General features: G+C 39.9%; 2 protein-coding genes across 2 annotated transcripts; one reads left to right on the top strand and one right to left on the bottom strand.

Annotated features, from left to right (window-relative positions):
- Positions 1-1,386: 1,386 nt before the first annotated feature.
- LOC107573950 (uncharacterized) lies at positions 1,387-5,304 on the bottom strand. Its single transcript, XM_016260410.1, has 10 exons — positions 5,181-5,304; positions 3,541-5,007; positions 3,360-3,452; positions 3,153-3,257; positions 2,941-3,050; positions 2,658-2,849; positions 2,394-2,556; positions 2,076-2,241; positions 1,563-1,657; positions 1,387-1,472 (listed from the first exon to the last, which is right to left on the bottom strand). Exons 2-10 carry the CDS (start codon positions 4,820-4,822, stop codon positions 1,387-1,389), a joined length of 2,292 nt encoding a protein of 763 aa, XP_016115896.1. The 5' UTR covers positions 4,823-5,007; positions 5,181-5,304.
- A 1,860-nt stretch (positions 5,305-7,164) lies between these two features.
- On the top strand, positions 7,165-11,006 carry LOC107573956 (cis-aconitate decarboxylase-like). The gene is made up of 6 exons (XM_016260420.1): positions 7,165-7,299; positions 7,653-7,716; positions 7,956-8,143; positions 8,389-8,481; positions 9,024-9,229; positions 10,061-11,006. The coding sequence occupies exons 1-6, from the start codon at positions 7,282-7,284 to the stop codon at positions 10,986-10,988; spliced, it is 1,497 nt and encodes a 498-aa protein (XP_016115906.1). The 5' UTR covers positions 7,165-7,281; the 3' UTR covers positions 10,989-11,006.
- Positions 11,007-13,439: the final 2,433 nt, after the last annotated feature.

Genomic DNA, 13,439 nt, shown 5'->3' with positions numbered 1-13,439 from the left:
AGATTGAATCTGGACTGTATGAAGGACACCATGGATTCTTTGAAGCATCAGCCCATTTTGGCAAAGATTCCTTCAGTAATGCCTTCAGTGCAGAGACTGAAGCTTGCTGATCAGTGGACTTTTCTGCAGGACAGAAGTATACGTCTAAATCTACTGAAGGTTAGTTCAGGGATTGGTCATTGAATATTCTTGAGTGGCGCGTTCAGTCTCCAGACTAAATCTCATGGAGAAGAAGCCCATGGAAACATGAAGACCAAAGATTATTAGTGATCTGGAAGCTTTTTCAAGCCAGTAATGGGCAAAGATCCCAGTAGAGAGGTCTCAGAAGCATCTTAGCGCATGCTAGCAATGTTTATTGGAGGTTAGAAAGAATAAAATATCCCGCATAAAATGTAACTCTTGGGGGTTGAATAATTTTGTACTTGAACGATTAGAGCCAATTTGATTTTTCACTTTTCATCAACTTTACATCTTCAGAGTCACTCAAATATATATTAATGAAGTTTCTATAATAGTTTACTGATGCTTTGGTTGAATTGGTTTCATTTAAAAAAATTCATGGCATCAGAATGTCTTGCAGGTCAAGGGAGCTGAATAATTCTGATTGCAACTCTATTTATACAACCATTATCTGCAAACGTTTATATATTGTTTCCTTCTTGTTTGTATGTGGTCTGCACATATTGCTGTATATTTACTGTATGTAGTGCATTGCATATTTTCTGTAAATTCTTTAATATTTTTCTTTGTGTTTATTTTGTATATTGATGTGTTTCTGTGTTTATTGTCTTCACTGTCTGGTTCTACTACAAATAGCATGAAAGCTTGCTTGGAATATAAGCTCAATAAGGTTCGGTTCTCATGACAAAACAAATATTCATGTCAGTATTTTATTAGACAGCACAAAATCTCATACACACAGTTTCTCAGATCACAATATACAAATACAAGCATGCAATGGCAATATTTAAATACATTTTCATTCACTGGTTGAACTGATTTCTTAGTGCTTCTATTCAGTGTGTTTACTCTTGATCAACAAAAGCATGATCCACTGAAAGAGCATAAATAGCAATACATTAATAAGAATAGCAGTTCCGTATTAGAACACTTTTCAACCTTCAAAAGCATTGGCAAACATACAATACATTTACACAGCAGTACAGTAACAGGTTTATGTAGCTAATGCTCACTTAATATGAGCTTAAACAATGCTCACTTTAACATGGTTTCATGGTGATACTTCTTGCTCGGAATAACTGATAATGCAGTAAAGTGATATCAAAACTGATTCATATGCATGTCAAGCTATTTCAAAGCATTCCCTTCATATGCAAACTGAAACATCCTTCAAATTAAACAAAGCTAGTAAAAGTGCAAGTAATCCTACAACATGTTGCTTTTTACTCGTTCAAAAATCTGCCTCACTTTCAATGCAGGCACACAACCTTCACGAAGAATGCTGATAGTTCCTGAAAATTAATTATTAATGCAATTATTAATAATAATGTAATACATATATTATAATAACAGGATATCAGCTCTTTGGGATATCAGCTTACCTTCGTCAATTTTGAGGCAGTTCACTACAGTCGATGCCACCACCTCATTGGATTCACCATCACACAGGACTCCATCGATCTTGTGACCAAGACGGCTGTTTCAGGACAAAAGAAAATAATGCTTCGATTATGCACACTGCCAAAGCTAAGATGTTTTTCCATTGCAAATGAGCTCTTGTTTTAATATACAATTTCAAGACAAGCAGAGGACACATCCTTCCTAATAATAAAGTTGGCTTCAGATTAGGTAAACTTTAATAATAGAGGTAAACCTTTAATTTCAGAACACTCTGCTTTAATTAAGTGAAAGAATCAGTGCGCCTAACAATAGAGTGTTGTGGTTTGTTCTTGATCAAGTTTTTTGAAGGTAACAACAGCCTGGATTATGTAAAATCTCAGCCTTTAAAACCCTCAATAAACCCTTGTCTATTTAATATAATTTCACATACAGTGCATTTGTTTGGCAGAGTTCATATTCACTTGCAGCCCTTTTTGGTGTCTTTATAAACTTACTTGATGACCATGTCGTGATGGGTACTGTCAGCTTCTCCGCTGGGATTGGCTGATGTAATGGCCAATGGGCCGGTGAATTCACACAGGTGAGCAGTAGCAGTGTGGTCAGGTACTCTAATCATAATGCTATCTCTGGTCCCCACACGATCATATGCAGGACCCACACCTGTGAACAATATGACCAGTGAAAATGACTGGAGATGATAGGGAATCACACATTTCACTCAGTATAGTTTTCATTTGGTTTGGTGATTGTTCCAAGTTCGATAAAAGAGTTGGGTGCAAATACAAAACGCTGTATCTTGTTAATAACCTTACCGAGTTTGAGGAGCCAATCGCCCTTGGGAACAATGCAACTGATGCCTCCGGGGTAGACGTTTCTCATGAACTCCCAGAGCAGAGGGCTGAAAGGAGGCTTGGCGGCCACAAGCTGCTCCACACTTGAGATACAGATGCAAATTGGCTTCTCTGCAGGACGATCCTACCAGAGATAAATGTTTGTGGGTCAGGGGACAAAGAGCATAGGCATTTGTTGATTTGTAAAAGAATATTATGTTTCATAGCTTGTCTGCTGGCATGTACTTTGATAGAGTAGATCTTCTCGATTGCACTGGGGTTCTTGCATGAAGCAGCCAAGGCGTAGACAGTATCGGTAGGGATGCCACACACTCCATTGTTTTCCAAAGATTTGGCAATCTTGAGGAGTCCACTGGTTTCCCGAGAGTTTGCTACATAACATGGATATGTGGTTTCAGATTCCTTCTTTTTCTTGTCCTTGGATAAAGAAGATCAGTTAGTCAGTAGGACGTTTTTGTCTAACAGTGACACGATTTAAGCATTTTGTGATCATAGATAAAACTAATACCTTTATAAGGGAAGGTCCAACTGGTATCAAGGTCTTGGAGAAGATACTGTTCACAAGGGATGCTAGCATGCCATACAAACATATGATGGCGAAAATTGCTAGCATGGCAACTAGAGAAAGAGTTTCAAGAAAATGTGAGGTAAGTTTTACACATTATTTCATCTTTATTTTTCACAATATGTTTTCTTACAAAATGTATTTCTGCACAGTACCTTCTAGCTGATAGGGCAGTCTCCCAAGAGCAGAGAGGAGAAAACAAACTATGATGACCTCCATGATTGTGGTCAATGCCAGGAGAACAAGATTGCTGTAGGCCGCTGTACAGAAAGAAAGAAAGAAAGAAAGAGTCCAATTTGCAATGCTTTAAAAGCAGGAGTCAGTCGTGAGAGTCTATTTTATGTATTTGTAAACAAACCTACCAACTAGAATCAAGAAAGCATTGATGACCAGGAATGCTATTGCCCCAGCTGCAAATCCATTCGCTGACTCTGTGGATATTTCCAAACGGTGTCCTGCAGGAAAAATACATCTTAGATTTCTACCCAAAATTGTAGCCAAGTATTTTTTTTATTCTATCTATGAATTTGTACATTTTCATACCTGCAAACCTAAACCAGCTCCAAGTTGCCCAAATAGCCACATAAAAAGAGGGAACAACAGAGCCGAATCTCTGGCCACCTTGTACCTGTAGTCGACTGACGTAGGCCTGGATGATGGCTCCTGGGATGAGCACCCAGGGAACGGTTAGGTCGAAAAACGCCAGGCCGAGCTGACTGCTGTGAATGGCTGAGAGTGCAGCCACTCCATTGCAAAGATAAAACAAAGCATCGGGGAGCTGTGCACCTTTATCTTTAGGCTCATGCTGTTTGGATCTCTTCAGGTAACTGAGATATTTCTGCAGGGATTCGGTGGAGACAAGCTGGGGTCCAACTGGGATCAAGAACTTCTCGGCAATGGTGTTGATGAGGCGTGCAAAGGTGCCATAGTAGGACAGGAGAGTGAAGAGGGAGCAGGTCACTCCAAAAAACATGTAGTACCTCTCAATGGGAATCTGAGAGATGGTTGATATGGTCACCAGGACAAAAAATGCGTTGTGAACTAGCTCAAGAGTGTCTTTGTTTAGACTTGCGATACAGAGCACCAAGGCGGCGGACACGAAGAACCAGTTGCCAACCATGGCGTGCCTTACTTCATCAGCTTCGGCCCGGCTGATGGTTACAGACACCACATGCTCTTCCCAGGTCTTCACCAACCAAAACACGCAGTGCAGGCCAAACTTGGTTGCATGGTAGCAGTCTTGACGCATGTATGCGTAATAGCTAGACAAAAGCTGAGCAGCAGAATTGATGGTTATCCAGATGGCAGCTACTGAGAGTGACGGGAAGTAGTTAAAGGCATAGAAAGCAAAGATAAATGGTGAGACGGTGTCGCAGAAGAATCCCAAGGCCATCGGTTCGGCATATTTCGTGTTCTTCTTCTTCTCTTGTCCCAAGCTTTGGGAGCTACTGGCATTGGTGGTTCCTAGGAGCAGCACGTTGAAGAGAGGGTTTCCAAAACCCTTTAGCACATAGCGTTGGGCCAGTCCCTTGATTAGCAGTGCTGATGAGCCATATATGGCAAAGAGCAGGATTAGTAGCTCCAGAACCCCAGAAACCACCAGAGCCCACCCTGCCACCAGACCCACAGCCTCAAATATCAGCGTGAGGGTGATGGCCCCAAACACAAAGGGCATGATGTAGTTTACGGTTGCTGAACAGAAGGCCAGTAGAAAGGAAAGCAGGATGTAAGGCACCAGCCCAGCTATGGCAGACTCCTTGATGAACATGTCAGTTTTATTGATGCTAGTGTTTGTGAACAGATCTTGAAATGTGCTGTTTATCATTGCGGATTCATTGAATAGGTTTGGACTTTGTTGGTTGGCACCTAGGAAAATTCTTGTGGCCCCATAGCTTGCCCATAGTGCTGCGTATCCTACAAATGACGTCCCACTCAGATGGTCATATTTTCGAAAAGACAGCAAGCCTGCCACGAGCTGACACACTCCACCAATTAGAATGAGATGAACACCTGTATAAATGAACACAAGATGCACAGAAAAGGATGCATGATGTAGGTGCACTGCACTGAACTAGCATGAATGCAAATAGGTTGCTATTATTTTCTGATATCAGTATATAAATGTATGATTCTTGCAAGTGTGTTTGTTCAAATAAAATGGCAAAAAAAAAGCACAATGAGACCTGCTAGTATGTTTTCCACTCCCTCTGCAGGAACGCCAGTCCTGGCCCCATGGAAGTTCTGCAGTAGGACAAGGAAAGCACTGATGCCATTGGCCAGCAGCCCAAGCACACCCGGCTCTCCATAAAAACTTGCCGGAAAGCCACTTGCTGATGCCATGAACTTCCCTTTAAATGTAGCTTTCTGCTGATAAGATTAAGTTGTGTAAACAGGAAGTGATGATAAAAAGTAAATACTCAAACATTTGTGGTTATACAATACTTTGATCAGTCAAGTCATCTGATAATCAATAATAATGGTTTGATCAGCCTTAATTAGTTAATATAAAAGTAACTTATACCTGATTAATAACAGGGTAACACTTTAGTTTAGGGACCAGTTCTCACTGTTAACAAGTTGTTTACTATCATGCATATTACTAGTACATTAGCGGTTTATTAGTGCTTATAAAGCACATATTAATGCTTTATTCTGCATGACCATATTTTAGATCCCTTAACCCTTCCCCATACCTAAACTCATCAACTGTTTCACTAACTATTAATAAGCAGCAAATTAGGAATTTATTGAGCCAAACGTTGTAGTAAACAGCTAATAGTGAGAACTGGTCCCCAACAAAAGTGTGACCAATATCGACCAGATAAAATATTCTGCACTTTTAGTGGTGGTTATATACATACTTCTACAAGCATGTGTACAAACAATTTTTATTTATTAAAAAGGACCATTAAACACCCTCACAGTTTTGTCAAAGCCGTGTAAAAATAAAAAAGTGCCTCTATGTGCCAAAAGACTTCTCATATTGTGAGTGTGCACTAAACAGCCTATTCATGGGTGTGTTTAGATTCATATCCTCCCTCCCCTCCGTAGGTAGGTGACACAGGTGTCTGGTTCAGCAAACAGCTGAGCAGGAGTCAAACACTTTTCACAGAATGGATGTTTTAGCCTTTAGGCACTTTTCTAACACAGATATCTGAAGACTCGATCTTACTCATATTGTGAGTGTGCACTAAACAGCCTATTCATGGGTGTGTTTAGATTCATATCCTCCCTCCCCTCCGTAGGTAGGTGACACAGGTGTCTGGTTCAGCAAACAGCTGAGCAGGAGTCAAACACTTTTCACAGAATGGATGTTTTCTAACACAGATATCTGAAGACTCGATCTTAGCTGAACAATGATACTATTACAGTCTAGGTGGCAGTACACTGACAACTGCAGATATTTAATATGTTTCATCTCAAACAACCAGCAGACAGGAGTCAACATAGACAAGACTTGAGGATAAACTTACAGTAAGTTTGAGCAGACTTTTATGTAAACTTTTCAGCATGTTTTTAACATATGATACACCCACTGAACAGTGAAATGTTAATGGTGTTTTGTACATTTATGTTTCTTAAATTGGTTTTATACATATATATTTATTTATTTATAATATATAAGATAAGATAAGATAATATATAATAAGATTATATAACATATTTTTTTAAATAATATATATACAAACAAATGTGCCAATATATACAAATATTAAACTCAATCAAAACTGAATGGGCAGTAAAACCTCAGTGTTGATCTGTATATTTATGTTGCTTAAATTTTTTGTGTTTATTTATAATATGAGAAAAAAAGATTACAGAAATAAGAAACTTACCTAGTGAAGATCCTTGATCTGTAATGAAGTATTGAGATGCTTGTGAAGAATGCGTTAAGTTTATAGAAGCATTCTCAAAGGAGCTGGGAGGAGTTACAGTGATGTCAACCAACCCATGTCCTCATCAATGATGACGTCACTGACCAATCCAATAAGACAGTTTGTTTCCTGCTGAAAAATCCCACCTATTAATCTAAAAATAACAATGCTTTGGAAAATCCACCCCAGGTTCTTTTGTGGGTTCCGTGGGTGTATCATTGTCTTTTGTGGTCCAGTACTATATAAAGGTGGACACACCATGACTCTAGCACTAGCACAACAGCATCCTCTACCTTCAATAATTTCCTTTCTACATTGAGATAGAGAGAAGGCAACAACATTTCTTCAACTTTACATCAACGGCAAAAGATTTCAATTCATATCCAGATCCTGACCAAAAATTGACAAAATGCTTTCAACCCTAAAGGTAAAGTTATTTTATTTTTTTTCATGTTTTTACATAGTTGAGCAATTTATAGATTTATGTATGTGTTACCTTATGTTTAAAGAAAATCAAAACACGGAACAAGTTTTATTTATTAAATTTTTTTTTACTGAAGTGTCTCATTGAAACGATTTATTATCGAAACTATTTACAATAACTGTTTTTGAGGTTGTTTCCTACAAGGAAAAACTGTAATTACATAATAAAACTTGACTTTTTAGCTGTGTTTTTAGGCTTTTTAAACTGGTACAAAAGTGAACAAAACATATAGTGTATACTAACTTTATATACTGTATGTCTGGCTGAGTCACTCAAACATAAATGTTTGTACACAGAGATCCACCAGATACCTTTCTGCTATTTCTGCTGCTCGAGGACTCCATAAGTCTGCACTAGACGGTGAGCAAGCTCTACTGTCAAAGCCTTATTGTCAGTAAATGGATGTTTGTTAACTCTTGACGGAAAAGTAAAGAAGTGAAAGTCTAGGCTTTTATAAGGGTCTGGAATTTAGCTAAACTTTTATACATAATGTTTAATTGACTAATCTAGAATAGTCGCTGGCACTCAGAAGGATGGGTGCTATCCGGCAATGTCAAGTGTTTGAGTGTTAATTTACACTGTCTCTCGTCTGTTGTTAGTGGCGGAGCGTCCTGCCCCTGAGGAAACAGTGACTAGCAGTTTTGGCAGGTTCATTCAGAGCGTCCAGCCAAGGCATCTGTCACCAACCGTGCTGCAGCGCAGCAAACGCATGGTTCTGGACAGCATCGGCGTTGGGCTTTTGGGAAGCACCACTGATGTGTTTGAACTTGCCCTTCAGCATTGCCAGGTAGAGCATGGCGCCAATAGTAAATAGTAAACAACCTGTGTTTTTCCATCATTAAGAGACACCATTTTTCCAGTAGAAATTAGTGAAGTCATGATTTTACAGAATACAATTCCTCCCTGGACATAGTTCAGCATGTCTGTGTAACCAGTATCAATGGTGTGCAAACAATGTCTATGTTTGAGCAGTAATGTTGGCCATTTCTGGTATGTTGATATGTGAATGAGTCATTTATCTTTTTCCTCAAGCACATGTACGCTCCTGATGACGTCAGCTTCGTCTATGGGCGCCAAGGCGTGAAGCTCTCTCCAACCCTCGCAGCGTTTGTCAATGGAGTAGCAGTAAGTGTCATCACGTGCATTGAGTTGTAATTTCCTAGTTCAGCTTACTCTGAATGTGTGATTCAACATCCTGGTCACATTCTTAGTGTTTCTCCAGAAAGTCCTGTTCTGCAAGTCTTGAAATTAGCATCCAGCCAAGACAGTCAATGAAGCATTAATTATAAACTTGTTTTGCAACATTCATTGCCATTTTTGGCAGCTAAATGCGGTAATGTGAAAAACAACTCAAATGATGAAACCTCAGCACTGTAGAACTTTCACTGAGTACAGAAACATCCATGGTGTTGTAGGAAAGTCTGCTGCGAACCCTCTAAACTGAGCATGTTTAATAACGCTCCAGGAAGTGTTTCAAATAGAAACTAGACAGGCTGTTTTATTGGGTCTTGCTCATACTACCAGCAGCCATGCACAAGATTTTCCTTTTCCCCTCTAGTGTTTTGGCTATGCTAGAGAAGGCAATGACATGGCAATGAGACATGAATGCCGATATGTAGAAACAGAAAGACACTCTAGAACATGACTGACATGTTGGTTTTTCACAGGCTCATTCGATGGACTTTGACGACACATGGCATCCCGCGACCCACCCCTCTGGAGCAGTACTACCTGCCCTCCTGGCTATAAGCGACATGTTCCACAACGACAGCAAACCAAGTGGGCTTGACTTTCTAACCGCCTTCAATGTGGGCATCGAAATCCAAGGTTGGCTGATGAGATTCTCCAACGAGGCTCACAACATCCCTAAGAGGTTAGAGTTCATTTCTTTGTTTCAACTAAAGACAGCAATAATTGCATGTCTAAGTACAGCACAGCCTGGATAACAGCGTTAGTATTCTGTGAGGTAAAGCACCCGCAGCTGGGTGGGTCGAAGCATCGCATATGCCATGTGAAAATTGTCAAAGCATACAGCTGTTTATGCAGAGCAGTTCTGTTTGTGCTCTGAGAATATAGTTAAACACTTATAATTTGTTATTTCCTGAGTGCTGTGAAAACAGAATCCACTTGGGTTCTGGAATAATGTCAGAAGGTGATTTAATCTAATTGGATTTGCTATTAATATTTCAAACTTTTACGCAGTTTTGGCACTGCAAACAATAAAAAAAGAATGTGAATATTACATATACTCATTTTGAAGGAGGAACAGAGCCATAATTACAGACCTGGGGCCTCATTTCTAAACCATAACTAAAATCCACACCAACTTTCATGCAAGATCAATGATTGCAAGATCAAATGTAGGATGGTTTGAATGCAACATTTATAAATGAGGCCCCTACAAACTACTGGAGATATAACAACAATAGAAACCTGTATTTGGCCAGCACTTGGTGACAGGATTAAGAGAAGCTCACAACTCTAGTTTGAACAAATGTAAATACATATTTAATTGCAAATACAAAACTTTTGGACACTGGACACAAACAAAACTCCCAATGGAGTATACTTTGAAAAGCATGTGTTCGGCTGCCCCCAAAATTATGAACAATCTAAGCTTTAGGCGAGAGCACTCTAGCACAGTTGTGGAGAGCTGGTTTCATCCAAGCTGGTGAAATAATTCTTTCTCTGTCTTCCCCATCAGGTTTCATCCTCCCAGCGTGGTGGGCACTATGGGCAGCGCAGCGGCCTGTGCTCGCCTCCTCTCTCTGGATCGCAATCAGTGCAGTAATGCCTTGGCCATCGCTGCATCTTTGGCAGGTGCACCAATGGCTAATGCAGCAACGCAGTCCAAACCTCTCCACATCGGTAACGCCTCGCGCCTGGGTCTCGAAGCAGCCCTGCTGGCGTCCCGTGGGTTGGAGGCAAGTCCTCTAGTCCTGGATGCAGTACCCGGGGTCGCCGGATTCAGTGCATTCTACGAAGACTACGCACCGAACCCCATCACTTCCCTGGAGGAGCATGAGCACAGCTTCCTCATAGAGACGCAAGACATTGCGTTCAAGCGCTTTCCCGCACACCTCGGCATGCACTGGATCGCCGATGCCGCCGCCGTTGTGCACAAGACCCTGGCTGGTCTAAAAGGAGGCAGCATTTCTCCAAACCAGGTGCAGGAAATCCTGCTTCGGGTGCCGCTGTCCAAGTACATCAACCGCCCATTCCCGGAGACAGAGCACCAGGCACGCCACTCCTTCCAGTTCAATGCCTGCACCGCTCTGCTAGATGGAGAAGTCACGGTGCAGTCCTTCCATCCGGAGGCCCTCCAGCGGCCCGAGCTCCTCGCGCTCCTCTCCCGTGTCCGTGTGGAGCACCCCCACGACAACCCAGCCAATTTCAATATCATGTACGGTGAGGTGGAGGTCACCTTGGTAAGTGGAGACGTCCTGCGAGGGCGCTGTGACACCTTCTATGGTCACTGGAGGAACCCACTTAGCCAGGAAAGCCTTCAGAAGAAGTTCCGCAGCAATGCAGGCGCAGTTCTGTCCAACGAGAGGGTGGAGAGGCTGATCGAAGCGGTCGAAGGCCTGGACCATTTAGATGACTGTAAACCACTGCTGGCTCAGCTGCAGTAAACAGCATGCTGCTTTATTACGGCATCAATAATGTAAAATGAATCTTGTTTTTTATTTTTTTCAACATCTTGTATGATTTATTTAATTAAATAATTAATTAGAAGTACTACTCAAACATGTTACACTCTTTCTCGCTATCGGTGTATATACTGTAGAACTGTCTAATGTACTGCTGTGTCTGTTTTCAAATGAGTTTTTGCAATATTTATTAACAATATTTCTCAAAATGCCTAAAGGTTTGTTTGTAAATATAAATGTTTTTTTTTCTCAAGGAAGCTCTTTTTAAATATTCTGTAATGGAATCTCCGTGAATGACTCCTGATTGAATTATGTAACATCTTGTTTGGACTGAAACTCAATAAAGATGAAATTGTATTGCTATACATGATGCTGTCTGTTTATTTCACTGAGAATATAGAAAGGAAAAGAAAAAGAGTTCAGCCATTTTCATCATCTTCCATAAAAGTAATTTAATCATGACAACTCTCTGAAGTTTTTAGCATGGTGATGGATATGACAATGTTAATGTATTTGGTCTTGGCGGAATAGATCTGCTACGCTGCTGCTGCTGAATTGCTTCTGCTTGTGGTTATTGCTGTAGTTGTAGATTATTGCTGCTGCTGCAAGCAAGTACAGGAACTTGCTACTGCCAATGCATATGGCGATACGGTGCCATGAGCATTTAAGACATACTGCTGCTGCACAAATAGCATATAAAATAACCCGTAGCAGATCTATAAAGGTGGAGCTGGTGAAGGTGGAGGGTTTCAGAGAAGCTCTGAAAGCGCACTGCAGGAATATCTAGTGAATGCTAGCCAGCCATGTAAATGCAAGGCAGTAAGCTCATTGGCTGCATATGCAGCATGAACCAATCAGCTTGTGCCAAGTCGTTTAACTCTCTGAATATCATCAGTTATGTTAACAACCCGTCGCCTGCACCATCCAGAGTTTCATGACTGAACTATATATTTATATGTAGTTATATTAGTCAAAGAGTCTGTATTACTGTAGGTTTACATTGATTGTATGCAGTGTAGTGGAGCATTTTAACTGCAAAATGTTAAACATTAATGGGGTAAATTACAGCAATCAAACATGTATTGCCACAAACTGAGAGTAGATATTAATACAACTTCAAGTGTTTGTTATTTTTGGCAAGTTCAAACCAGCTTTGACAGCTACTTGGAGATTGTGTCCTGTGTGTCTGAGATCAACAGGTTAAGCCATTGCTGCTTGCTTTTCCATTCAAAAATGATTTAGGGCTAAATGTTAGAGGGATTAATGTCAAAAAGACATTGATGATGGCAAAAAATGGTGCCTGAAAGGTAGATAATTCAACAGAATTTGAAATGTGAATAGAAAGTACACAACAAATTTTAAATTTTCCCAGAAAAGATGAGAGTTGAGATCTTAACTTCAATAAAAAAATAAAAAAAATAAAAATTAGGTCTATGACACCCATCAAAATGAAATAATGATGATTAGAGACATGGTAGGAGCTTGTATACCAATGAAACATTAACATTAAAAAATATAACTAATTTACATTGGACACTAAATAGAGTTACAAGTAATTAAATTGTGACTAAGTTCAGTATCAGTGATCTATCCTTTTTTTTAGTCATGGGGACTATAAATGTGCCTTTTTTTAATTGAACTATAAATCCATAATAGATATCTCCAAAATGGTGGTACTAGATATAATATTGACACTTTAATTTGGAAAATAAAATGTCAACATTTTGGTCACTCTAGTTGCCATGTTTTCAGGAACTTCATTTTTGATTAAGTGGCATATTCTTAGGCCCAACTCTTGCTATTAACAAATCACTAACTACACTCTAAATAATGCTGGGGGTTTTTCAGCCCAACTTTGGGTCAAATATGGACCAACCCAGCTGTTGGGTTAAATTTTTACATTAAATGTTTAACCCAAAAGTTGGGTTAGTCCATATTTGATCCAAAGTTGGGTTGAAACAACCCTGCATTTTTTAGAGTGTAGGACGTTTGCCTGAATAAACTCCTAATATGCTGCTTGGTAGGATTAGGGGTGTAGAATATGGTCATGCAGAATATGTGCTTCATAAATACTAATAAACAGTCAATATGTTAACAATAGGCATGCTAATAAGCAACTAGTTAATAGTGAGAATAGACAAGTCACCTTCATTTGTATAGCGCTTTATGCAATACATATTAAATTTACATATACAAAATGGCGTTTGGTCTCGTACCTTGTCAGTGTCATGCGCTTTGCTTGGCCATTTGGTGTGATAAACAGGAAAGTGATTTACCTGACTGATAATAAATTGTTATATTTGATTTATTCTGAACTCTCCTAAAATCATATGACTAGTAAACTGTGAGGAGGCTTTTGTTACCGCAAATCTACGGCCAGGATAGATCAAACTGAAGGCTTGTGAATTATAGGAGCAGTCAGCACGTCATCGG

Source organism: Sinocyclocheilus grahami, unplaced genomic scaffold, assembly GCF_001515645.1.
Source record: "Sinocyclocheilus grahami isolate Dianchi unplaced genomic scaffold, SAMN03320097.WGS_v1.1 scaffold2076.1, whole genome shotgun sequence".
Taxonomy (NCBI): domain Eukaryota; kingdom Metazoa; phylum Chordata; class Actinopteri; order Cypriniformes; family Cyprinidae; genus Sinocyclocheilus; species Sinocyclocheilus grahami.
The sequence above is the reverse complement of the archived record's forward strand: the minus strand, read 5'-3'. Positions and strand labels throughout refer to the sequence as shown.